Here is a 27,015-nt window from a genome sequence, read left to right as displayed (position 1 = left end):
ATAAAAGCAGTCTGTAATGGTCTGCATGTTCTTCCTGTCGTTCAATAAAAACTGAACAGAAATTTGAGACAAATGAACGGACGCTGCTCCATTATAGACTAACGATAAGAAATAAAATTAAAATGTCAATTTTCTACAAAGAATAATCTATGGATGTATGGCATGAAAAAGTGACACGAACATTGAATGTACAGCAGAGAGGCGAACTTTAGGGCATAGCATTGGCCTCACATCCACTGTAAATGAACCGTCTCTGCCCCCGCCCAGCCCCCACAAACGCAGCATCTCCGTGCGAGCTGGAGACGAGTTAAATGCGCTAGGCTAATCCATCTCACGGTGGATTCAGCTTCAGTGCAGAATCCGCACGCCAGTGCAGGCACCGTGGAACCTTCGGAAGAGTCGCGCACGCCAGCGAGCTCGCACGTCCAAAGCCGGTCGCTAAATTGCTGCACTCACGTGCCAACGACTTTCTTCCAAGCCATTCTGGAAAAGTGCGTCTTGTTCTGTTCCCCCCTCTCTAGCCGAATTGCCTCTACGTCGCCGGTATTTTGTAAAAACATCGCCCACAGGTCCCTGGGAAACGTGCCCCTCCGGTCCGTGGTTCTACGGACCCAGTTTATCAGAGGTTCTGTGTCGAGGTAATCGCGAACTTCGCATCCGCCAACCGCGGAAAATCTAATTAAGTACGGCTGAGGCAGCGCGTCTTGAACCACGCCGCCTCTGGATCCACCGAACCCGAAACAAGACGCACGCAGAGCCCGCATCGTTCTCGTTCAATCGGAAGGATGCCTTTCCTTCCCCCAAAAAACTGATCATAACCTTATCCAGGCAGAAAAAATATGAATGTAAGGTGTTTACCCAAGCTGAGCAACAGGTACAATATACACTATTATAGGCCCTTCTGTCATTCAGCACGGCACACTGACAATGGCTGTACCGCTGTACCGCTGTTCTTGCACGTGCACTCAAAAAAAAAAACATTTTTATGAGCCAAATGAAAGGATGCATTATGAGGGAAGTCTACGGTACAGTCTCTGAAATCAGAAGGAAAAAAAACCGAAACTGTCAAATTGAATACCAACATTAGGGTCCTAAGAGGTGATGCGTGTGTCACATGACGTGCTAACTGCCACCTCAGCGCTAAAACGAGATCAAGGAGAGAATAACGGGGGGGGGGGTTACTGAAGTAGATGATTAAATATTGATGGGTCCTGGAGCAGCTGAGTCAGGCAGAGAAAGACAGCCGATGCTTTGGGGTGCCATGCTGGCTGTCCAGCCCGTTAATCACCTTTGCAGCACAGCTCCGGCTCTGAGGAGCAGAGGCGTCACTAGGGGGGTGGGGAGGGTGCGGACCGCTCCGGGTGACACCATCAGAGGGGGGGTGACACTGAAATGACTGTCAATACATTTTTTGTTGTGCAGTGTTTTGTGTTAGCGACAGCTAATTGCGCCGATGCAGTGTACTGCTGGTTGATTTAATTAGCGGTATTAATGTGACGAGAAGCGCTTTGTCGTTTGAATGCATAACACGCAATTCCTTGTGCCCACAACACCCAACAGCACCCCAATCCCCGCCCCCCCCCCTTCGACAACACCGGGTGTCACCAGCATTAGTGAGGGCACTGCTGAGGGGGCCTGAAGGAGCCTGTGCACACTGCCTCAGTGCTCAACAGACAGGTGTGCGTTTCTCAGGTAAAAGGACAGGCGGAACATTTAAGTCCACATCATGGTACACTGCTTCAAAAAGACACCAAGAACGATCATTGCCAGTTTTTTTTTTTTTTTGGCTAATATCAATATATAAAATTATATATTTCACAGCAGGCCCCCCAAGGGACACAAAGCAACCAAAAAAAAAAGTTTATAAATGTGCAGTGTGTCTTACTGAAATCATTTTCCACAGAACAATCATAAAGTGTGGACCATTTATATAATGAATAATATCGCCACAAATGACAAAACGGTAGCGTTTCAGTGAGAATGACTCATATGCTCTGGTCTAATTACAGGCTTTCATATTTCGAGTGGAAATTTAATGGCTGGTCACACATGTACACATTGATGACCATAAATGGAGCAACACTGCTGCAGAACAAAAATCAGTGGACACTCTCTATATCTGAGAGATATGGAACCGTTTCTTCAGACAGAATTACATTTGTTAACATTCACAACTATGTGTTTACAGTGTTTTTTCAATTTTTAAAAATGTATTTATCTGCGAGCAAAGTTAATTTGGTTGTCGGAGTAAAGCTTCAAAAACAAACACCCTGCAGAGAACCAGGGGATAATGAGAAAAATCCAGGTGGGGTATAAAAAGTCACCAAATACCTTGGAGGGTTGTGGACAATGTAGTCCTGTGTGAATAGTGCTTTAGACAGGCACTAAAGCTGTGACCATAGATTACGTGGGAAATTGAGAGCGGGGGGAGAGGGCTCATTAATTGCCCCCCCCCCCCCCTCACTTTTGAACTAAAAATAGATTGGATGCCAGCCATAGCTCTGCCCCACAAACACCTAGTGCCAGTTTTCAAAAGGGAGCTTTTCTATAGACTCTCAAACTGACTCCGACTCCAGCTCCTGCTCAACTACTTCAGCCAACTGCAGAAGGACAACAGTGTTACCTAATGGCATCACACCAGCCCAACGGTCCTCAACTGCCCAACAGCCATTCAAATACTAAGCTTCAGGCCTATACATGCTTGAGGAGCAGGGCTCTAAAAATTGGAAACCAATGAAAAAACAAAAAAAACGAAAAAAAAAACCTTGCACCCATCAATCACTGGGAGGGACTAGCGTCGTGGAAACGGGCCAACGCGTCGCACGCACTGCAAGTGTTCCTCTCTCAGCACATTTCCGCTCCGTTAATCACCCGTCTTACATCACCAAAAGACAGAATTATGGCTGTGCCCCCAGAAAACAACGGGGAGGTGGGGGGGGGGGGAAAGCGGAGTAAAGAGCGGAATGAATTATTCACCGAAATGCCCTGTACCCCCCCGACCCACCCCCCTCCCCCCGTTAGCATAGTCCTAACAGCTTTTTAATTATTTACCTTTTCATCAGCGCCACAAACCCTGGCACCGCGGCTCACGGGTGGGGCGCTAACGTGACGCTAATGCATGGCGAGCCGCACAGGCCGCCCGTCTCCGAAAGCTCCGGGTTCACGAGTTTGAATCCCGAAGGAGACAAAGTACACGTTCCCTCCCCCCCCCCCCCTGCAAGGAGGTACGTTAAAGTGGTTGCATACTGAAACGACATGCGTGAGTGTGCTGTGGCTGTATCCATGAAAAATGCAACACCGCTGCGTTCACAAAACACAATGCTCCCAGAGTAAAACATCTTGTAACAATGCTTGTATAATTCTGACCACCTTCTTTTTGTGTCCAATAATAGCACAGTGAGTACTAGAATTAGTTAATAAACATGTTATTTGCTCGTTATTAAAACTGGACGTGAGCACCCGTAACGAATCTTCAGTAATATTTTGTAAAGTTTGAATGGCAGATTGTTCGCAGGTTTCCTCATTGGGGAATATCTGCCGTTAAAACGTCACAGATCACAGTTCGAATGACCTCGTCTACTTACAGGCCCACACACAGCATTATTCATTTACAGCTACAGCAGGCATGGCGTACCCACCGATCTGTTCCTCCCTCCTACTTCATTCTTTACGAAATATTTTGCGAAACGTCCTTTTTTTTGAGGTGATGAAGCTGTTTTTACAACACAAAAACCATGTACACATAAACAGACACACACACAAACATACACACGCATTTCCATTCTGAAGAAAATCACCCAGTATTTAACACCTGAACCCTTGCATTATCGTTCAGAATAAATATGTAACTACGGCTTAAATCTTCACACTGATTTTTAGCACTCTGCAAAACAAGGAAGAAGACTTGGGGTCGATTCTATTTCAATCTACTCTTAGTTATTTGTTTTTAATTTTTCATCTCACCAGTTGAATTTCTGTTCATTTCCTGAACTACAGCTGAATTAAAATGGAATTGGCCGCCAGCCATTATAAGAACCGTGGAGTTTGTTTCGGATGTTCCAAACGCACCGCGCATGGCGCCGCGGCGCCTGTGCGTGGGTGCTAGAACACTGCCGATATTGCCACTCTCCACCCAAGCACTTTCCGCGCGTTTCCATACTTCAGGATAGCGGTCATCCGCGCTCTTCGTGGGAGGCGGAGGGAGACGAAGCCCCAGCGTTAGCCCTGCGGGGCTATTAATAGTCTGACCCAATCACACTGGCCAACATGCTGTGGAGCGTTGCATGGAGACGGCGACGAGAGCGGGAGAAGTTACCTCGCTCTTCGCCCTCATCTTACAGTGAGTCAGTGAACGAGTCTGACAGACAGGGCAGCGCGCAGCGTGTGCATGTGCATGCGAGCGTGTACATGAGATATCTTCGTAGCGAATACCAAAATCTGAAACTGAGATAAAGGGGAGAATGGCGGAGAGCTAAACAAAAATAGATAGATGGAGCGACAATGTACCTATTGCCAATTTAATTAATCACACAGATGGAGAAATAAACTGACTCAGTAAAGAGCATCACGACATAAAGACAAACGCAATAACAAGCACTAGAACAGCAGAAACGAAAACGGCGACTGTAATTACGTCTACGGCTGCCCAACGACTCTGGGAGACAATTTTAAAATGTATTGTACTGCATGGGCATGACATAGTAAAGTGCAAATAATATTCTTTATACATTAAATCAAACCAAATTATTATAACTTTTAAAAAATAGGCCTGCATACAAATGTTGGATTTGGATTTAATAAAAGAAGTTACATAAGAGAAAAACTATAGTCCCCTGAGCCAGGCAGAACACACTAAACCGTCGTTCTCACATTTAATTTGGAATATAATCTATTCATAGTCGCGTCGATGCTTTTTGCTCTTCTGTCAAATCAATAGTGACGCTCACAGCGACGGAACAAAGTGTTCGTCGTCGCGCCTAGCAACTTTCCCACTTCCCAGTGAATTCACATAGCAGAATTAACTGTGTAGCGACAACGTTTGACAAACCGTAGGCTTTACTTAATCAGTGCCATCAGATTGGCATTTGCTGAGCGCGTGGGGCTCATCCATGATAGAACGTCAAAAGAAGTTTACTGAACCGGATGAATAAACACGCACGCCGACGCGCGAGCTTTGGCGCATTAAACGTGTTCAATTCGTTCGAAACTCGAGCGATTCCTGTTGGCTTGCGTCAAGTAACGAGCGGTAATCGCAAACCTTCATGTCATTGCAAACCTTCGTGTCATTTCACAGACATGTCATTCGGGTTGAACTTTCAGAATTTTCCCAATTGCAAAGAAAGGAAAGAGAAAAGACAAGACAACCGAAGAGATTAGACTGAGGGTGTGGAAGTCAAATACACGAAGATTGAAAGCAAAGAATTGATTAAATATATTGAAATAAGAGAAGAGATCCAAGAGAAGAGAGATTGGGACAGCCTATGGAAACACGCTCGTAACGAACACAGCTAGTTTATGAGTTCAAATAGGACCCGAGATACTCTACCAGAGTTCAATTACCTTTCAAAGTTGATTTAGTGCGGAACATTCTGCTGAGTAAAATGCGTGAGATGTGGAGGAAGGAATCTAGACTGAGTGCTTGATGCTCATTCTTTTATTCTTCTGTTGCCCACAACAGGCCTGCAAATACCAGCCTTCTTCTCTGCCCACCCCCCATCTGTCCTCTCTTCCCCTCCATCATGCTTTCTTTTCTTTATTTCTTTCACTCACTCATTCCCAGGCCCTGGTATGGAGGTGGTTTTGGCAAAAAAATATAAAAAGTTTTTTTTCTCTTCTGTTTTTGTATTTTAGCTTCTCTGCTCTTTAAATTCTATTTCGCGCTCTCTCTCCCTCTCCCTCTCTTTCCCTCTCTCTCCCTCTCCTTGGTAAAATCTCCCTTAATCCCTTTCTCAGATTCCTACTCACCCATCTCTTCTATCCCTCACCCTCTTCCCCTTCCTCTCCTCTCTCTCTCTCCACAACCCCCAACTCTCCACTCAGGTTATCAGGGGCTTTAGTAGAAAGTCATGCTGTACCTCAGTAAATACACGATCCCATATTTTATTTAATATGCTGCTCGTATTCAAAAACCGCTCAGCCATTTTGAGCAAGTATCAGAATATGCTGTCAAAAAATATTACAATGCCGCCAACACAAGTGGTTATTTTGGCACCAACGTTGCACGAATATTGCAAAATATGAAATGTATTCTTAAAAATTAGATTTTGATCTTTAGATCCTTAGAATTTGTAGAGTGAAACATTGTCAGTATATGGGTGGGGTGTGTGCGTGTGTGTGTGTATGTGTGTGTGCACCTGTGCATGAGTGTGTGTGTGCATGCGTGTGTGTACTTTCATCATCTTTTTATCCGGAAACTCCAGCAATAGTTTGGTTGTGCGTGTGATTATGTTTCACGCCGCGATAGGAGTTTGCCCTGACGCACCCGGCCGCGTAGCAAATCGTCGGCCGCAGTCGCTCCTCCTCGCCTGTGTGAGCGAGGAAACCGAAGAGCCGTAATGGAGTCTCGTCAAGCTCATTACCCTCTCACTCCCGCGTCCTCATCCGACAAAGACCGCCTCGGGCAGCGGAGGAGGAAAAAACAAAAACAAACCGAACCCAACACGTAGGGTACGACACGTTACACGTCTGTTCCTGCGGAGCGCAGTCCCTGCGGTCAAACCGAAGTCGCCCTGCACGCGACGCGACGCGAAACGCAGCCCAACCGCGCGGCGTTCCCGCCCTACCAGCGCGACCGCACGGGGGCGACGTAGCCCAGGGGGTAAGAGCGGTCGTCTGGCAGTCGGAGGGTTTGCCGGTTCGATCCCCCTGCCCTGGGGGCGTGTCGAAGTGTCCCTGGGCAAGACACCTAACCCCCTAACTGTGAATGGTGAATGAGAGGCATCAATTGTAAAGCGCTTTGGATAAAAGCGCTACATAAATGCAGTCCATTTACCGTGTCATTTTACAATCTGCACGGCCCATCCTTTTTGACGATATTACACGCTAAGCTGATCACTGATGACAAGCACTGCAAATCTGCCTGGAGGGGAGAGTACAGTAGAACTGCGAAGAGTACAGATACATATACCCTGCAATGGAGTCATGTGATGTAATGTAATGTGATGTATCGTAATGTAATAATGACTACTATCAGTTGTGACACGGATAACTCGGCATCAGCTTGGTATGCCTGAGAGGATCCAGAAGGTTCCTTGAGATAAATTTGAACAGGTAGCTGGGCACCAGACGCCCTGTACAGACATCCCTTCCTCTGAGTGGAAGAGCCCACAGTCCAACTGCCAGGAGACAGGAGAGGGAGATCCACAGGTACAGGACTGTCACCAGGTACAGGAATGTCACCAGGTACAGTTGTGTCACTAGGTACAGGACTGTCACCAAGTTACAGGAGTGTCACCAGGTACAGGAATGTGACCAGGTACAGGAGTGTCACCAGGTACAGGACTGTCACCAAGTTACAGGAGTGTCACCAGGTACAGGACTGTCACCAAGTTACAGGAGTGTCACCAGGTACAGGACTGTCACCAAGTTACAGTAGTGTCACCAGGCACAGGAGTGTCACCAGGTACCGGAGTGTCACCAGGTACAGGAGTGTCACCAGGCACAGGAGTGTCACCAGGTACCGGAGTGTCACCAGGTACAGGACTGTCACCAGGTACCGGAGTGTCACCAGGTACCGGAGTGTCACCAGGTACAGGAGTGTCACCAGGTACAGGAGTGTCACCAGGCACAGGAGTGTGATGTACTAGGCAGAGCACCGGGGTTTTAATCATGAGCCAGCAGGTAGGAAATCCCAGCCTCTGGGCCCGACGCCTTGAGCAGTATATCTCAGTGAAATACCTCAGCATGACAGTTGCCCCGGACAACGGCATCTGTTCAGCAGAAGTGATGTCATGCCTAGTCTGGTATCGTGGCCAATGCATCACTATGGCAACCTGCTGATAAAAAAAAAAAATACATGGGCGCAGGTTGTTTTCCTGCAGTTTCAACGATTTTCCATCTGACAGTGAAGAGCGGTGAAGGATCATGGGTAATCTGTAAACCCACGATTTGGACTTTGGGCTAAGCAGGGGGAGAACATGAGAAAAACAAGAGGAGGAACTGGATGCGGGTTTACACTGTTCTGCAGGTGTAGGGTGTCTTAAATATTTCACAAAGTCGCGGGTTCGATGGTCTTGAACTCAACACGACTCCGTTGTCTTTTAAGTCGAGCATCCGGCAAGTCTCGGCAATTCAGAACGCACCTCGGTGGAGTTTAAACAGCATTGAAGCACGTTACGCTGCACTCCTGGGTGCTAACATGGCCCATGCGCTAACACTCATCTATATAACATATGCTCTGTAAATGTGGGGTCGGTAGGTAGCATGTGTGTGTTAGCGTGCTCGCTTCATAGAGCCAGTCCTCCCAGGAGTTGTTACCCATGCTCAATCCGCCATGGGGCTTGAGCGAATCTTCCTTGATGTGATTTACATCTGTTGCATTTATCTTTTTAAACGTAATAAAAAGGATTAAAGAATCCTAATACTGGGGAAAGTAACGCTGTGACAGTCACACTGAACTCCTTACTCCTTACTCTGGGAAATCAACCCAAGACACACATAAACAGATGGTCTGAATTTTGCAGTTAAGGTGCAAATTGAGAACTCCGGAAATAATTCAGTGCAAAGGTAAATTACGCCATGCCCAACTCAACGTAGGCCATTTTGTAAGCAGCGATGGTCGAGGCGAGGAAGTGGCAAGGAAGAAAGCACCGGCAGCTCGCGTGACGTCTGGTGAACTTATCTGGGAGATGCAGAGAGACCCCGTGCACACTTGCGCATATGCGGCTTTGCCTTAACGACATCAGGCTCTGGTGCAAGGTGAGCATCAAACTGAGCCGCAATGGCCGAGCTGTGTAGCGGTCGAATAAATGCACAGTGTTACGATTTGGAAAGTGTATTCACTATAACAAGCCAAAGGGGACTGTGGGTAAAAAGTGTAAAATGTGTTGGGTAGCTGTGAGGTTAACCATGAGGAAGTCTCGCTGTTTCGCTCGGATTGTTTCTCAGTGGACGGTTGGCGGCCTCAGCTGTGGCATCTGAGCTAATGACCTCAGTCAGTGACATATGGCCATAGCAGTCACATGACCAGGGCCTGAGGGAGACACGAAACCAGGAAGCGCTGCAAGCTGGGCGTGCAATGTGGCAGTGTTACCTGAAGCTCCGCCCACTAAGTGGTTTCATAGCCAGTGACATCAGTTCTCCACCTCCCTCACTGTAACACACACACACATTCACGCAGACACATGCACAAGCACACACACTCGCACGTGCACACACAAACGCACTTGCGCACACACACACATGCACACGCACACACACACACACGCACATACTAACACATGCACACACACCAGGCCTCAACATTTTGGACATCACCCCTCTCAGTGTCAACATCATATTTTTTATGCGTGGACATATCCTTCTAGAATGCTCAGAGAGGGTGACAGACAGACAGACAGACAGACAGGAATTGGGAAATAGAGAGAAAATGGAGAGAGGAAGAGAATGAGAGTTAGAGAAAAGGGAGGAGAGGGAGAGAGAGTGAGCCAGAGGGTGGAATGGGGGCACTGTTTGTTTTGCCTCTCATTTAAGCTAGCAGAAGAAGAGAGATATCGACAACCAAACAGACAGGCGCACACACACACAGAAACACCTGTAAACATATACACACAAACACACACCTGTAAACATATACACACACACACACACACCTACACACCTACACACACACACACACACCTGCGTACACACACAAACCTGCATACATATACACACACACACACCTGTAAACATATACACACAAACACACACACACACCTCCATACATACACACACACATACACACACCTGTAAACATATACACACAAACACACACACACCTCCATACATACACACACACATACACCTGTAAACATATACACACAAACACACACACACACATCTGCATACATATACACACACACACACACACACACTCACCTGTGTACACACACAAACCTGCATACATATACACACAAACACACACCAGCGTATACACACACACACACACACACACCTGCGTACATGTACACACAAACAGACACACCTGCACACACACACACACACGCACACACAAGCTCACATGTGCACTTGAGGGTGCACACTTACCGTGAGGGTGGGGATGGCGGTGAGGAGGGAGCACACTTACCGTGAGGGTGGGGATGGCGGTGAGGAGGGAGCACACTTACCGTGAGGGTGGGGATGGCGGTGAGGAGGGAGCACACTTACCGTGAGGGTGGGGATGGCGGTGAGGAGGGAGCACACTTACCGTGAGGGTGGGGATGGCGGTGAGGAGGGAGCACACTTACCGTGAGGGTGGGGATGGCGGTGAGGAGGGAGCACACTTACCGTGAGGGTGGGGATGGCGGTGAGGAGGGAGCACACTTACCGTGAGGGTGGGGATGGCGGTGAGGAGGGAGCACACTTACCGTGAGGGTGGGGATGGCGGTGATGAGGGAGCACACTTACCGTGAGGGTGGGGATGGCGGTGAGGAGGGAGCACACTTACCGTGAGGGTGGGGATGGCGGAGATGAGGGAGTAAACCAGCACGGGTGGCACCAGGCTGCGGTCCTCGGGGCCCGGGTAGGGCTTGGAGAACGCCCGGTCGTAGCAGAAGAAGCCCTGGACGTGGACGGGGAAGGTGTCCGTGTACTCGAAGTAGTAAGCCAGGAGCACCGTGCCCGCCATGATCACCAGCTGGAAATAGAACATGGTCCCCGCGGTTACGCCGGCTCGGAGACGCAGCCCGGGCCGCCGGCCCCCGACAACGGAGGCATCGGATCGGAGAGGAGACGCGCACCCCTCAGCAGAGAGGGGAGAGAGAGAGAGAGAGAGAGAGAGAGCAGGAGGGAGGGAGGGAGGGAGAGAGAGAGAGAGACAGGAGGGAGGGAGGGAGGGGAGAGAGAGAGAGAGCAGGAGGGATGGAGGGAGAGAGAGAGAGAAAGAGAGAGAATCCGTGGGATGTGTGGAGGGGAGAGATGCGCTGGCCACTCAGTGGGAAAGAAACGCAGACTGAGAGGAGAGGAGAGCAGAGAAGAGAGGAGGGGAGTGGAGGGGGGTAGAGTAAAATATGTAAATCCGGACAGGCGGTAAGGAGGAAAATGAAGAATAGAGATGGCAGAGAGAGAGAGAGAGAGTGAGCTAGGGTGAGAAAGAGAGGGAGAGAGAGCCAGGATGAGAAAGAGAGGGAGAGAGAGCTATAGTGAAAAAGAGAGGGAGATAGTGCTAGGGTGAGAAAAAGAGGGAGAGTGAGCTAGGGTGAGCAATAGAGGGAGAGAGAGCAAGAGAAAAGAAGGGAGAAAGGGTAAGAGAGATGGAGAGAGAGAAAGATGGAAGAAAGAGAAAGAGAGGACTCTATAACTGTGCTGGCACATGAATCTACTGCCAAAAAGCTGTAGCTGTACATTTGGAAGACATGCCTGTGAAACAGGCGTGTGTGTGTGTGTCTGTGTGTGTGTGCGCGCGTGTGTGTGTGTGTGTCTGTGCGTGTGCGTGTGTGTGTGTCTGTGTATGTGTGTGTGTATGTGTGTGTGTGTCTGCGTGCGTACGTGTGTGCGTACGTGCAGTATAATGGGTAAAGAGCTGGTCCTGTAACCTAAAAATCACAGGTTCAATTCCCAGGTAGGACAAAGCCGTTGTACCCTTGAGCAAGGTACTTAACCTGCATTGGTTCAGTATAGATCCAGCTGTATAAATGGATGCAATGTAAATGTAAACACTATGTAAATAATATGCAAGTCGCTCTGGCCTGTAATGTAGTGTGTGTGTGAACCAAATTGGTAGGCTACAAGATACAATTCATTTCACATAACATACTATATTCCTTAAACAGTATAAGCACATATATTCCTTTAATAAGTACACACAACATGTTTTAAAAGTACTAATCTGTACTTGTATCATAAGGATTTTGTGCAATAATATGTTGTTTATTAATTCTGAATAAAATGTTTTATTACCCTGTGAATATTTGCCATCGTTTTTAATAAAGGAACACAAATGTTACTGGATAAAGAGGGGGGTGCTCTTTATCTGTGCAGATCTGGCAAACAGCAGCTCCACCCCTCTCCTCCTGCCCCTGCCCCCTGCTCTGGGTATTAATCGCCACGGCTACCACCTCCTCTCTCTCTTCCCTTCACTTACAATTCACTCAGCTACATCTTCAGTCATCATCACTAACAGCATCTCTCTCTCCCTCCCTCTCTCTGTCTGTCTCTCCCTTTCTCCCCCCTCTCTCTGTCCATCTCTCACACACACACACTCTTTCTCTCTCTCTCTCCCTCTTTCTTTCTCTCTCTCTCTCCCTCCCTCTCTCTCTCTCTCCCACTCTCCCCCCTCTCTCTGTCCCTCTCTCCCGCCGTCTCTTTCCCCCATCTCTCTCTGTCCCTCTCTCCTCCGCTCCCTCTCTATCTCTCATACACTCTTTCTCTCTCTCACTCACACACACGCGCACACACTAGCACACTCTCTCACACCATCCAAAATGTATCTCTCCTTTCTCCATTTTTGAAAGTATGGTTGTCATGGTGAAAATGTGTTTTTTTGTCAGCGTTAGGTGAAGAGGGGAGGAGAGGGGGTGGTGAGTGGGAGCCATCCTCATCCTCACAGCCTTTACTTGCCATAAATGGGTCTTTTTATGGTTTCTGTGTTTTTTGGACAGCAAAGGAAGCCGATTTCAAAGTACAATGGTCTGCATTCACCACCAGCAGGAAAACTGCAGCATCCGAACCAACAACAACTTAGCATAATTTTTCTCATATTTCTTCAGGTAACATGGTACATGTTATACCCATAAAGACAGCCTGCAGTACCAAACCCAGGGTTACTGTGAATCCATTTATTATGGATGCTTATTATGAATCTACATTCTGCATTATCTCAGGTAAGTTTTCTTTCGAAAAGATCTTCAAATGAAAACACAGCCAGCACCAAACGTTCAGTTTTTCCAGCCAAAGCACTTGGGGAAAAGCTTCAGCCAAAACAAAAAAAAAGCTTTCATTTTTATTTTAAAATTTACTGAATTAAAAAAAAAAAAAACGAATAAAATGGAAAAACCAAGACGTTGTCTTGGAGTGCTGCGGGGTGACTTCTGTAGGTTGGAGTGTTCCGGAACCAGGAAGGCTAGTCACCCACGGAAGCTCTAAAAATTATTTTATTTATTTATTTGTTTTTGCGACTCTCGACTAGTTTACACTCATAGCCCACTCATCCCCTTTGAGTAAGCCGGAACATTCCACCCTCCTCCGGAGCGGCCCGGAAGATAGACTGACTCAAACCTCGGGTTCCAACGATTTCACGCTCAGCCGAGGCCGAACGAAAAAAAAAAAAGGTGTGACGTCCGGAGCCAGGAAGTGCGTCACGCGTTTACACCTCCCCGCCCTCCCCCCGGGCCTCGCCTCTTATGGTTCCCACGCTCCCGCAGTTCCCATAGGCCGTTTACAGTGACTGCGCCGCTTTGTGAAAGCCACCGTGAGTCTTTCAGAATAACGGTAAAAAAATCTGGCAAATTTATATCCTGCTTGACGCCATCTGAAAGAGCTAGCAGTTAACTAGCATTTAGTGCTTTAGTGATGTTGCCAATGCACTTGCTGGTTGGCCGTGGTTATTAGCCCTTACAATGCAAGGCAAGAGTTCCAAAACAATTCCAAAACGACAGTAAATAAAATGTATTTGGGAACAAAAAGGCGCGTTGCGTGGTTAGGAAATTTAAAAGATAACGAAAAGTCATCAGGAGCACAAAATGCAGGTGTACACACGCCTCTCCATTTGAGCAGGAGCAGAGGTCTCCCCAATCATGTCTAAAGTGCTAATTTGTCTTTTTGGAGCTCTGTCACATAAAGGAGGGCATTGCATGCATCACACTCTGGGTGTTTGTGTTATGGCTGCCAGGTGCCATTATGCCATTTTCAGGTGAATTTTTTCAGCCCGAACCCTTAATTTGCTGACCCCGCTCGTCTGCCACACGGGCACCTCATGCCCGCTCATGGGACTGAGAACGCTGGCACGCTGCCACCACTCAACAGCCCCACAACAGAGGGCCTGGTACCTCCTCCGTGTTTTACTCACAGTGTGTGTATGTGTGTGTGTGTGTGTGTGCACGTTTATGTGTGCGTGTATGTGTGTGTGTGTGTGTGTGTGTGTGTGTGTGCGTGTGTGTGCATGTTTGTGTGTGTGTGTGTGTGTGCACATGTCAGTGTGCATGTTTGTGTGTGTGTGTGTGTGTTTGTAGGCACGTGTATGTGTGCGTGCATGTGTGTGTGTGTGTGTGTGCCTGTGTTTTGGGGTGAAAGTAAGATGGTCACTATATTCAGTAGAAATAAAAATAAAACATAGACATTGCATCAATTAATTGCTGTCTTACGTATCTGTACAAAATGAATGAGATGGCAAAATACGTGTTTCCAGATGCAGTCCAGTGTTCTGTCTGTTAGCCCTTCAACACTGCGAGCAAGAGCAGAAGAGAGGAGCGTGGTCATCTGGGCTGCCATTCATTTAGAATTCAGAGCACACAAACGAGCGTTGTCATGGCAACGGAACGGTGTTTCCCTGTGTTCTGGAAATGCAGGGATTGAGCAACACGACGAACAGCTTAAATGCCAGGACTGACAGCTCACCGTATTACACACAACATTACACGGTTAGCCGTAAAGTTCCTTAGATTAACAAACAGAATTAATTGCCACAAGTATTGGTCACTAATGCACCCCTGGGCCATAGATTTTTGTGTCATTTAGGGATAGAACTTGAGCTCTGTGTGTGTGTGTGTGTGTGTCTGTGTGTTGTATTCCAGTAAAGACAGGACTGAGCATCATTGCAGGCTGTGTTTAAAACAAAGGCAGATGGCCAGTCTCCACAGTGTCCTCTGCTTCCATGCAAAGCTCGTGCTGTTCCCTTTTGCATAAATATCCCCATGAAGGAGAAAACACGACAGCAGCTCATTAGCACCTATCCAGCAATACAGCTGGCACTGCCACACCTGCAAGGAGAGACATGGACAAGCCTCCCGCCATCTTGCGCAGGGACAAGACCCCCACCATCTTACACAGGGACAAGCCTCCTGCCATCTTACGCAGGGACAAGACTCCCAACCATCTTACACAGGGACAAGCCTCCTGCCATCTTACGCAGGGGACACACATCCTGTCATCTTACACAGGGACAAGCCTCCCGCCATCTTACGCAGGGACACACATCCTGTCATCTTACACAGGGACAAGCCTCCCGCCATCTTACGCAGGGGACACACATCCTGTCATCTTACACAGGGACAAGCTTCCTGCCATCTTACGCAGGGGACACACATCCTGTCATCTTACACAGGGACAAGCCTCCCGCCATCTTACGCAGGGGACACACATCCTGTCATCTTACACAGGGACAAGCCTCCCGCCATCTTACGCAGGGAACACACTCCTGTCATCTTACACAGGGACAAGCCTCCCGCCATCTTACGCAGGGGACACACATCCTGTCATCTTACACAGGGACAAGCCTCCAGCCATCTTATGCAGGGACACACATCCTGTCATCTTACACAGGGACAAGCCTCCCGCCATCTTACGCAGGGACACACATCCTGTCATCTTACACAGGGACAAGCCTCCCGCCATCTTACGCAGGGGACACACATCCTGTCATCTTACACAGGGCTCAAGCCTCCTGTCATCTTATACAGGGGCAAGACCCAATAACATAAAAAAATTATTCATAATTATGAGGTATGCTTTGTCAGGGCTGGAGTGAAAACCTACAGGATGGTAAATCTCCAGGAGCAGGGCTGGGCAGCCCTGCTCTAAACATTCTGAACTGTTTTGTGAGAGGCCAGCCGGTAGGTGGCAGCTCTTGACATTCCTGTTCCTCATTTAACATTTTTTAGGGCTTCTGGGAAAGACGAGCCTCCGTGGGTACGAGGCGCTCCGGTGTGAAAGAAAGCACTTCCTGTTCCTGCAGCGCAGCAAAGCGGCTTCGTTCAGTCAGCGCGGCCTGGGCTGTGGGCTGCCTTTACCACCCGCGACAATGACAAACAGCGCCCCCTACGGTCTGAGTCACGCCGCCCCATTCTCGCCATCTACCGCGTCAGCGCCGGAGTTCATGGGAAATTGCGGGAAATTGCTCACCATGGCAACCCTCCTGGAGCCTCACTGAACAGGCACCAATACAGACGCGATGGAATTAGCATAACCCTGGTATCCATTTTTGGTTAAGGAAAATTTTATGGCAACAAACGTCTTAAGTTTGCTGTTCACCTTTAAAGAAAAAGGGCACGCTGTCAAATTCAAACACGCGGCTGCCTAGCAACACAAAGTCCGTTCAGCCGTTTAACTTCAGTCCATGTACTGACCTATTTTCTGTTATTTCAGCTTTTTTTTGTCTCTTAGCAGGTTTCCGTTATTCCCATTTTTGACCTCTCCCCTCTTCCTCAGTATCATCCCATTGCTTCTTTTCCATCCATCTGTCTCCCTTTCTTCTCTCCACCTCTCCACCATCCACTCTCACCTCCTTCTCCCTCCAAACACCCTCCACCCGACCCCCAGGTTTGCTGACTGCCTTTCCTCCAGTCATTTGACTGAATATTGCATGATGGTCCCTATAGCTGCATTCTGAGAACAGCCCATGCCAGGATAATGGGTTGGTAAATTCACATTTGTGTACATGCTATTTTTGCATGATTACTTTAATCTAGCTCTTATTCCACCCCCAGCACCCCTACTCCACCCCCAGGGCCACCCCTCCAGCATCCCAACACCACCCCCACCACCTGTAGTGCCCTCCCACTACACCACAGGCAGGATCCCCCCCCCCCTTACACCACCCCCTCCAGCATCCCAACACCACCTCCAGCGCCCCCCCACACACTACACCACCTGCAGTGCCCTCCCGCTACACCACTCCAGTGCCCGCCCCACTACACCACCTGCAGTGCCCTCCCGCTACACCACTCCCAGCGCCCGCCCCACTACACCACCTGCAGTGCCCTCCCGCTACACCACCCCCAGCGCCCCCCCTCTCCAAAAAGCAGTTTTGTGTTTTTCTGGCGCCGGGGGCCCAGGAGTACTTCAGACACATTCGGCCCCATTAGTGTTCCTGCTGCTGCCCAGTCTGGGTCCATCAGCCATGCTCTACTGAGCACGGCCGACATGACAGGAGACCAGGGAGGAGAGGAGGAGAGGGAGGAGGGAGGGAGGAGGGGAAGAGAGGAGAGGAGGGGAGGGAGGGAGGAGAGGAGGGGAGGGAAGAGGGGAAGGGAGAGGGAGGAGGGCAGGGAGGAGGAGAGGGAGGAGCGAGGAAGGGAAAGGAGAGGGAGGAGGAGAGGCTGGAGATCAAAGGCCAGGGAACAGGTGCAGATGGTGAAGGTGGAGGAGGTAAAACTCTGCATTAATACCAGCTCCTTCAGTGAGAAAAGTGAAAAAGCGGACAGCATGTGCTTTCACATAACACCCTGACTGTGGGATTGTGTGTGTGTGTGTGTGTGTGTGTGTGCATGCATTTCAGAGTGTGAGTGTGTGTATTATTAATAATAATAATAATAATAATAATAATAATAATAATAATAATAATAATAATGTTGGCGTCCTCTCAAGTAACAGTAACAAAGGATTCTGGTTTCTTTCTCTTTTTTGACCCTTTTAACTCATATATCCACTGTACCTGAATACATCGTGAAATAATATGGTGTAGCGCATCACTCCGGAGCTGGTGACTGAATTGTGTAAGTGAACAGAACACGCATTTAAATTTGCAAAGTGCAACAGCAACATCTGCTGGTAATTATGTCATATTATAATGCAAGGGTAACCAGCGCAAAAAACTTCAACGGCGCCCTCTTGTGGGGTACACATGATTCCCATCAAAAGACTAAAGGCTTAAACTGTAACAGTCTAGGATGGCACCTGTTTAAAATGAAGACTACCCTCAGGCACTTAAAAGAATTAGAATATCCCACATAATACTGTAACAGTCATCATTGTCAGTGCATCTCATATACATTGTGCTTAACAGACATAAATACAAACAAATGGCCACTTATTCAAAAACAAAGTATAAATAAAATAAACTGATTATTTATAATAATTGAACAAAATATATATTCACTTCAATACCATGCATTCTTCATAAAGAATATGAAGAATGCATGGTATTCTCCATACCCCAAGATAATATTCATCCCCTTAATATTCAACATGTACAGCAGCGTTTCCCAACCTCTTTCCTTCCGCGGCACACTTTCCAAATTTACAGAATCTCACGCCACACCGCTCTCAAAAGCATAAAAAATAAACACCATTACCAACATTAAAAAATGATTTTTCACACGACACACCTGACCTCGCCTGACAGCATGCCGGTTGGGAAACGCTGCGGTACAGTGTGCGCGGTATTCTCAAACGTTATTGTACGTTTCCTGTTGGCCCACACAGTTGGTGTTTGCGTGATGAAGGATACTTTAGACGTTCACAGGAGTGAAGGCCCGAGAGCTTTATGATGGCTAGGGGGCATTCGTGGAGGTGTAATGCAACAAAAAAATACATAAATGCACTTCAGGTAATTCCAAAGCAGCTTGAACACGACTATTTCCAGTTTTCAGGGGCAGCACATATAAACACAGTCATTTTGTAGCATTTATTCACAAGTATAAATATCTGTTTTTATATCACGCAAGTATGTTCTTTCCTTGAGAACAGTGGCCTCAGGTTACGTGCGCCATGGGAACGAATGCTAACCCAGAATAAAAACAAACATCATTTTTTGGAGAATAATTGGGTAAAATACACACGTACAGCCTCTGAAGGTTCACTGTTGCAGCAAGCAGGCAGGTTGTCAGAAACTGTCTGTAAAAAATCTAACATATCTGCCATTGCACAGGAAAACCGCCTCAGCCACTCAACACCGGAACTGTGACATCATCAAAAAACCCGGAAAGCTGTGTAAATGGTAAAATGTAAATGGACTGCATTTATATAGCGCTTTTATCCAAAGCGCTTTACAATTGATGCCTCTCATTCGCCAGAGCAGTTGGGGGTTAGGGGTTAGGTGTCTTGCTCAAGGACACTTCGACATGCCCAGGGCGGGGTTTGAACCAGCAACCCTCTGCCAGACTGCCAGACAATCGGCCTTACCTCCTGAGCTATGTCGCCCTTTAAGTGTGTGTCCCTTTAAGAGGAAATGCTTTACTGTTTCTCGAGGGCCGTGCGGAACCTCCGTGTGGAGGAGAGCCATTGTAAACGGCGACATAATTCCTCACAATCGAGGGGCGATCTGAGGATGGTGACTGGCCATAATCGCACTGCTTTAAAAAAAAAAAAAAGCAGAGTCAGCAAAAGACTGCCCTGTCTCTCCGTATCCACAGAAACCACGGAGGTGATCCAGACGCAAAATTAGTCAGTGGCGCTCAGTCAGTCGTTCTCCTGTGAACCCCTCGAGGATATAAACGCAACTAGGGGTGGCTCGGGAATAATTCAGTACGACTGCACAGTCACTAGCCGCACACGTGCAGTACGTACCTGCTGATGTCACCATTTAGAAGGGCGTGTTTTAGGAGGGCGAGTTTTAGGAGGGCGTGTGTTTTAGGAGGGTGTGTGTTTTAGGAGGGTGTGTTTTAGGAGGGTGTGTGGTGTTTTAGGAGGGCGTGTGTTTTAGGAGGGCGAGTTTTAGGAGGGCGTGTGTTTTAGGAGGGGGGGTTTTAGGAGGGCGTGTGTTTTAGGAGGGGGGGTTTTAGGAGGGTGTGTGGTGTTTTAGGAGGACGAGTTTTAGGAGGGTGTGTGTTTTAGGAGCGGGGGTTCTAGGAGGATGTGTGTTTTAGGAGCGGGTGTGCGGACATAGCACAGTCTGTCTAAGGAATGAGAGAGAACACAGCACAGTCTGGGCAGTCTTATTAGGGGGATTAATGATCACCAGGGTGCCCTTTAATCACCATTTTTGGAGAGGCGTGGGAACGCAAGGGAGCACCGTGGAGAGGAGGGCCTGTGACCAAAAAATGGACTTCCCATGGCAGAATAATTATTTTACTTTCAACAGACTGCAGAAGGCGCTATGGAGCAGTCGGCACGGTAACAACCTAAACGATATGAAAGCAGAATACGGCAGCAATCATGCTGGGCAGGGGGGATCCCCAGGAATAGTTCTGAAGAACAAGGAGGGGCCATTCTACCTCGTACGTGCTGTACAGTGAGAGACTAGGTCCAGTTCACATTCCCTGTTTAGGAGCTCTTTGCTTCCTTGCTTGCCACTATATATATATATATATATATATATACACATACTCACCGGCCACTACATTAGGTACACCTGTTCAACTGATCGTTAATACATCTAATAAAAATATATAATCAGCCAATCATGTGGCAGCAACTCAATGCATTTAGGCATGTAGACATGGTCAAGACGACCTGCTGAAGCTCAAACCAAGCTTCAGAATGGGGAAGAAACCCTGAAGCAGACTGGCTACAGCAGCAGACCACCACGCCCCGGGTGCCACTCCTGTCACCTAATGAAGTGGCCGGTGAGTGTATATATATATATATATATATATATATATATATATATATATATATATACATATATATATATATATACATACATATATATGTATACATTCAAATGGTCAGGTATGGAATTGGAGAAGATGTTTTTATTCTTTTTTTTTTTTTTAATTTGACGCCCAATGTAGGGCTGAGCGTGTCCATTTCCCACCCAGATTTGGAACGCCTAACTTTCTGAAACCGCAGCCGCGTTCTTATGCAAAATTTGCCGCTGATTCGAGAGCGCAGACAGCCGTCCCGTGGTTCCCCTCCGAAACACGCGTCAGCAGCCTGCTTCTGCACACACCAGCGCTAGACTAGAGCTAAGCTCTCGTAGAGTGGAGTCGAAGGAAGACCTTTCATATGTGGTTTTAACATGCAGCCCACAGGAACTCACCTCCACGAACAGGAAGCAGGGAACGATGCTGCTGCTGCTCTTCACTCCGACCTTCTCGTCCGCCATTTTTCAGGTTCCGCGTTCCTTCGGCTTTTCTTCACTCCTAAAACGCACAGAACCGGAGAGAACAACAGCTCAGACACAGGCTGATGCTGAAACACAGAGAACCGCGCAGACCCACAGCTCAGCGGGCGACCCGATCTGTAAACACAAAGAACCCCAGCTCATCGCATGACTGTTCTGAAATACACAGAGGAACAGCCCAGAGAAGGACTGTTCAGAAATCCACAGAGGAGCATCCCAGAGAAAGACTGTTCTGAAATTCACAGAACAGCCCAGGGAATGACTGTTCTGAAATACACAGAAGAACAGCCCAGAGAATGACTGTTTTGAAACACACAGAAGAACAGCCCAGAGGATGACTGTGTTGTGAACCACGGCTAAGAGGATCACCTGGTCCTTCAGCAAACACAACTACACCCCCAAGTGAAATCATGTTGCCAGGACTTCCCTGAACAGCATGTACTGTAGGACAGCTCAGAGAAAGACTGAGTTGCCTGGGGACACACAAACAGCCCAAACGCAGCCCAGACTGGGGAAAACAACACAGCAGAGAAATTGTGAAAGTCGTCCTAATCCGGAAGTGCGCAGCTCTGTAAACAAAACTCCCGTTATGAGACTGGCGAGGTTCCTTCCCACGTGGGTCGGACAGGTCGGCAAAACAAACCAGATTCCAGAGCCCCTTGCGACACCGGAGCTACGGAGGAGGCGGAAATCTCACTGTCGCCACGGGAACCGCCGCTCAATCCAGGAATCCTCCAATCAATTATAAATCCCGCCCCCACAGTCACGGGCCTCCGTCGAGGAGGAGGCGTCTGTTTTCCGATGCGTCGGTGGAACGGTGCCGCTTTCCGGATTGGTCCAGCTGGCCTTTTGGAAAGCTTTCACCCGTCTTCCCGACACGGTCAGAAAGAGGAGCACGGAGAGGGTGATGAATAAGCCACGGAACTCGCCTTTGAGCATCCCAGAAAGACGGGGGTGAGGCGGTGGTGCTGGGGGGGGGTGGTAGAGCCCTTTTTTATTTTTTGCTGAGGCCAGTCTGAGGGAGTGTGTGTGTGTGTACGCACGCACGGACGCACGCACGCGCTCTCTCTCCTTCTCTCTCTCTCTGACTCGCGAGGCCTCACATCAGCTTGCGAGAGTCCAGCCAGAGAGAGTGCAAGAGGCGTCATTACAAAAATCACCTGTCCCACGGGGGCCGTCCCACTAAGACCGCTGAGGGAGAGGAGAGAAGGACGAGCCAGGCAACTGCATTAAGTAAGCTAAGAGAGAGGTGTGGGCCTATCAGCCGGGGGGACTATCGGGCACAGGACTACCAGGGGAGACTATCGAGCGGGGGACTATCGAGGAGGACTATCGGGGATGGGACTATCAGGGGGGACTATCGAGGAGGACTATCGGGGATGGGACTATCAGGGGAGACTATCGAGCGGAGGACTATCGAGGAGGTATATCGGGGATGGGACTATCAGGGGGGACTATCGAGGAGGACTATCGGGATGGGACTATCAGGGGATGGGAAGACTATCGGGTGGGACTATCGGTGGGACTATGGGGACTATCGGGGATGAGACTATGGGGGACTGTCAGACGGGGGACTATCAGGCTGGACTATCAGACAGGGGACTATTGGGGGGGGGACTATCGAGGGGGGGGCACTATCAGGGGGGACTATCAGGCTGACATAACCACATATTTTTCAGTTCAGTTTATTATTACCACTTACACACATAACTATGCAGAGGAAATTGCATCTGAAACCTTCAAGTCAGGGGAAAACAAGTGTGCATGTTTCTCTGAGACAACTTTCATGTCTCAGTGGCATAAATAAATGCACTGTTTTTAAAGGCTGAAAAATCATTGTCGATTATGCCTCGCTTTATGGACGACTGGAAGAGAGAAGTCTGCTTGTTGAACCTGGCTGAAGGTCTCAGGGCAAACGCAGAAAGAAAAGGAAAGGCCAGGAAAAGGTAAGGAGAGAGAGGATAATGTAGATAAAAAAAAAAGACTGAATCTTAAACACCCACTGTACTGCATCCCCACCTGAAAACGCACATCAAATCACACAACCCACTAACTCGACCCACCATTCCTCCAACCCTCTCTCACTGATCCAACTGGACACACAACCACACAATCCTCTAACCTGCGACCATCCCAGCCCAATCACAGACAAACAGATAACCCAAGAAATGACAGATAAAGATGCACAGCCGCATCACATGGATATCGAAAAGAAAACCCAAACCTCAACTTCACACACCCCACTACTGCACCCCACCCCCTCCACCCCATCCCACCCACTCCCACCCCCACACCCAACCCATCCCACCACACCATCCCACTCCCACCCCACCCCACTCCCACATCCACATCCACACCCACTCCCACTCCCACCCCACCCCATCCCCATCCCATCCGACCACCCCACTCCCACTCCCACATCCACACCCCACTCCCACTCCCACCCCCACACCGCATCCCCATCCCGACCATACCCCACTCCCACTCCACAGTAAAAAATGATGCACAAAGCTGGCATGTGTCCACAGCCTGGCCCCTGTAGAGCCCCAGGGCAGTGCACTAATTGGACAGAGAGATCTGGATCACTGAAGTCCACACAGGGCTATTTTTACAGCACATGCACCGCCACACAGTGGAGCTCCGTCTGACACGGACATGCCCTTTACCCTCACCGCACACCCCAACAAAACCACACCCCTTTACCCCCCCCCAAGCACACCCCAGACCCCCCCCCCAGACACACTCCCCCCCCCCTCCAGAGCATACACACAATCCCAAAGCACATACACACCATGCAGCACACACATCCCCCCCACAGCACACACATCCCCAGAGCACACCCCAGAGCACAGTCACCCCTAGAGCACACACTCAGAGCACACCCACCTCCAGAGCACACACCCCCAGACACACCTCCTCAGAGCATACACACACACCCTCACACACCAAACTCCCTCACCCAGCACCCCCTCACACACCAAACCCCCTCACCCAGCACCCCTAAACCCACACACCCCAAACCCCTCTACCAACCCCTCACCCTCACACACCAAACCCCTCTACCAACCCCCACACACACCAAACCCCTGTACCAGCCCCCTCACACACACCCTCCACCAGCACCCCGTCAGCCTCACAAACAGAGCAGCCCCCCCACCACGTTAGCCAGGTTTCCGCTGAAGCGAGCCGAACCGGACCGAGCGCTGCACGCCTCTTACCTCAGACCGCTGCGCTGCCGTGGGCTCAGACGCTCAGACCGCTACAGGAGAGCCATGCCGCGCGGCGGGAAGCGTCGACGGGGAGACGGCGGCCGTGCCTTCTGCTAGCGCCGCGAACGGATCTGCGGCGGGGTCCCTCCCTCAGCGGCCGCTGTTTACGCTCCGCTCCTCCGGCTCTGCTCCCTCTCTCTATCTCCCTCTGTCTCTCTCTCTCTTCCTCTGTCTCACTGTCTCTCTCTCCCTCTGTCTCACTGTCTCTCTCTCTCTCCCTCTGTTTCAGTCACAGCGATCCTCCTTTTCCCTCCTTTATTTCTTTTTGCCTGCTCCACAGCTCCAGCCCACAGAGCCTGTGTGTGGACACACACACACTCGAATCGCCGCGCGGCAAAATAAATAAACATAAATCTCCTTTCCGTCTTCCCTCCTCCTGCTCTCTTCGCCGTGGCAACGTACTGAGCGCGCTCTCTCTCTCTCTCTCCCTAATATCCCCCTTGGCGGTGCGCAAATCGCTAGATGCAGCTAATTAATTAAGTGGCGGAAATTTCTGTCTTCAGTGATGCTTTCCAGTACAGCTGTGGAGGAGACGGAACGAGAGGGAGGGAGGGAGCAAGAGAGAGAGAGGGAGAGAGAGGGAGTGCGTGGTTGTCAGAGAAGAAGAGAGCAGCGCATTTGTATTGGAAGCGTGCCTTTTTTTTTTTTTTTTTTCCTGCACCCCTCGGCGAATGGGGTGAGCGCGTGAGGCCGAGCGGACGTTAACGCTAGCCCGTGAGCTCAGGTGGGTTTGAGCACGCGGGGCTCCTGCTGGGAATGTAATGACACACACACACAAAAAAAACAAACAAAAACAAAACAAAAAAAACTGACTGCGTGCCCGTCAGCCCGGGTCAACCCACGCAAAGCCAGCCCCTGTGATCGACGCGCCGAGGTGTGTGTGCGTACGGCAGGTGTTGCCGTAAACGGTGCCAAAACTGTGGATTTTAATACACGCCACCCAAACTACGGATATAAATATACTGTATGTACACCAAAATACTTTCACTTGTTTGCTTGCATGATTGCATGCATTGTCTTGCTTGCAATTTGAGCTAGTTGGCATTTCTTTTCAAAAGAAAGATGCACTGACTTGTTTGGTGAGGACTTGATAATAACAATAAAAAAAGGATCACGTTAATTATGTAGTGCTTTGTTTGCATGGCACCCCAAGTGCTCACCAAAATGAAAATGTGGGAAAAGAAGAGACTGTAGCAGAAATAACACCATAGAAATAACAACCTACTGCACAAGCGTGAACAACATTCCAGTAAAGACGTCTGTGGCACAGCATGTAAGTCAATTCATAATTTACTAACAATGTCACAACATTATATAACATATATAATTCATTTCTGTTATTTCCCTCGCAATCCAGAACATGATTTGCAGTACTGTGTCAACCCAAGTGGTCCAATCCTAATAGAGTAAAGGTGTGTTTTATAATTATTTACCTTAATGAGCCCAGGAATAAGCCACCGGAGATGTGTCATCTCTCTTTCTCAAGGGAGACCCGACCGTGTGACATCTGCATAAACGAGCGCACATAACACAAAGAAATAAAAACAGAATTAACACTACAAGGCAAAAAATAAATAAATAAATAATGAAACCATCATCCTCAAAGCCGTTAATATGTGTAGTCCATAAAATTGCCTGTGCGAGCCATATGTAGGGTAGGGGTCTTTTTAAGAGCTGCTCGCCCGGGGCATCGGAGCGTGGGGTGGGGGGTTGGGGGGCTGGGGGGGGGGGGGGCATATCTTTATTCTGCGTTTATCTCCCCTCCCCCTGTAATTCATTATTAACACTGGGACATTACGGAGAGCCAGCTGACAGCTCTGCGCCCCCACAGTGACCCACATAAGAGTCCGATATAAAACAAACGGCGTGCTTATCAGGACCCGGGGAAGCACAGTGAGAGCATTTCTGTACAGACTACGACTACTAATAACAATAATAACAATACTACAACTACTACTGATAATAATAACAACAACAATACTACAACTACTAATAAAAAAATAATAACACCAATACTACTACCACTTTTACTACTATTGGTAATAATAATAATAATAATAATACAATAGTTGTACTTTCTATATTTTTTATAACACATACTCGCACTCGCATGTGCAAACGCACGCACACACATACAGGCGCGCACACACACACACACGCACACACACGCACACACACGCACACACACACACACACACGCACACACACACACACAGGCACACACACTCACACAGGCACACACTCGCTCAGTTTCCACACCTTAAAGAGAAATTGACCTGAGAATGTTCTCTCCTGTATCAGCAGAGCAAACGTTTCCCCAGCCCCGCGGTTGTGAAATGCAGCGGGGAGCTCAGGATTGGCTGATTACTGCGCTGCTACGCTACGGTTTAGAGGGTCACTGGGCTCCGGTCTCAGGGGTCCTGTGTCTTTAGTGCTTTGCCTTCATCTGATATCTACAGACATACAGACAGGGTCAGGTGCTACAGACATACAGACAGGGTCAGGTGCTACAGACATACAGACAGGGTTGGGTGCTACAGACATACAGACAGGGTCAGGCGCTACAGACATATAGACAGGGTCAGGTGCTACAGACATACAGACAGGGCC

The 27,015-nt window shown here is 48.7% G+C and overlaps 1 protein-coding gene across 6 annotated transcripts in view; it reads right to left on the bottom strand.

Moving 5' to 3' along the window:
- plppr2a (phospholipid phosphatase related 2a) overlaps positions 1 to 24,998 on the bottom strand; it is a 28,693-nt gene extending 3,695 nt beyond the window's left edge. For 3 of the 6 annotated variants that reach the window (XM_064315661.1, XM_064315662.1, XM_064315663.1), the window contains exons 1-3: positions 24,355 to 24,997; positions 21,053 to 21,155; positions 10,646 to 10,834 (exon numbers count right to left, since the gene is read on the bottom strand). In XM_064315661.1, the coding sequence (XP_064171731.1) occupies positions 10,646 to 10,834; positions 21,053 to 21,118 (255 nt within the window). In that variant the 5' untranslated portion in view covers positions 21,119 to 21,155; positions 24,355 to 24,997. Of the gene's footprint in view, positions 1 to 10,645; positions 10,999 to 21,052; positions 21,156 to 24,354 lie in introns of those variants that run through there. The other 3 variants (XM_064315665.1, XM_064315664.1, XM_064315660.1) reach the window with 2 other exon arrangements.
- Positions 24,999 to 27,015: the final 2,017 nt, after the last annotated feature.

This window comes from Anguilla rostrata, chromosome 17 (genome assembly GCF_018555375.3).
Source record: "Anguilla rostrata isolate EN2019 chromosome 17, ASM1855537v3, whole genome shotgun sequence".
NCBI classification, from domain to species: Eukaryota; Metazoa; Chordata; class Actinopteri; order Anguilliformes; family Anguillidae; genus Anguilla; species Anguilla rostrata.
This window is presented reverse-complemented; position numbering and strand designations above follow the sequence as displayed.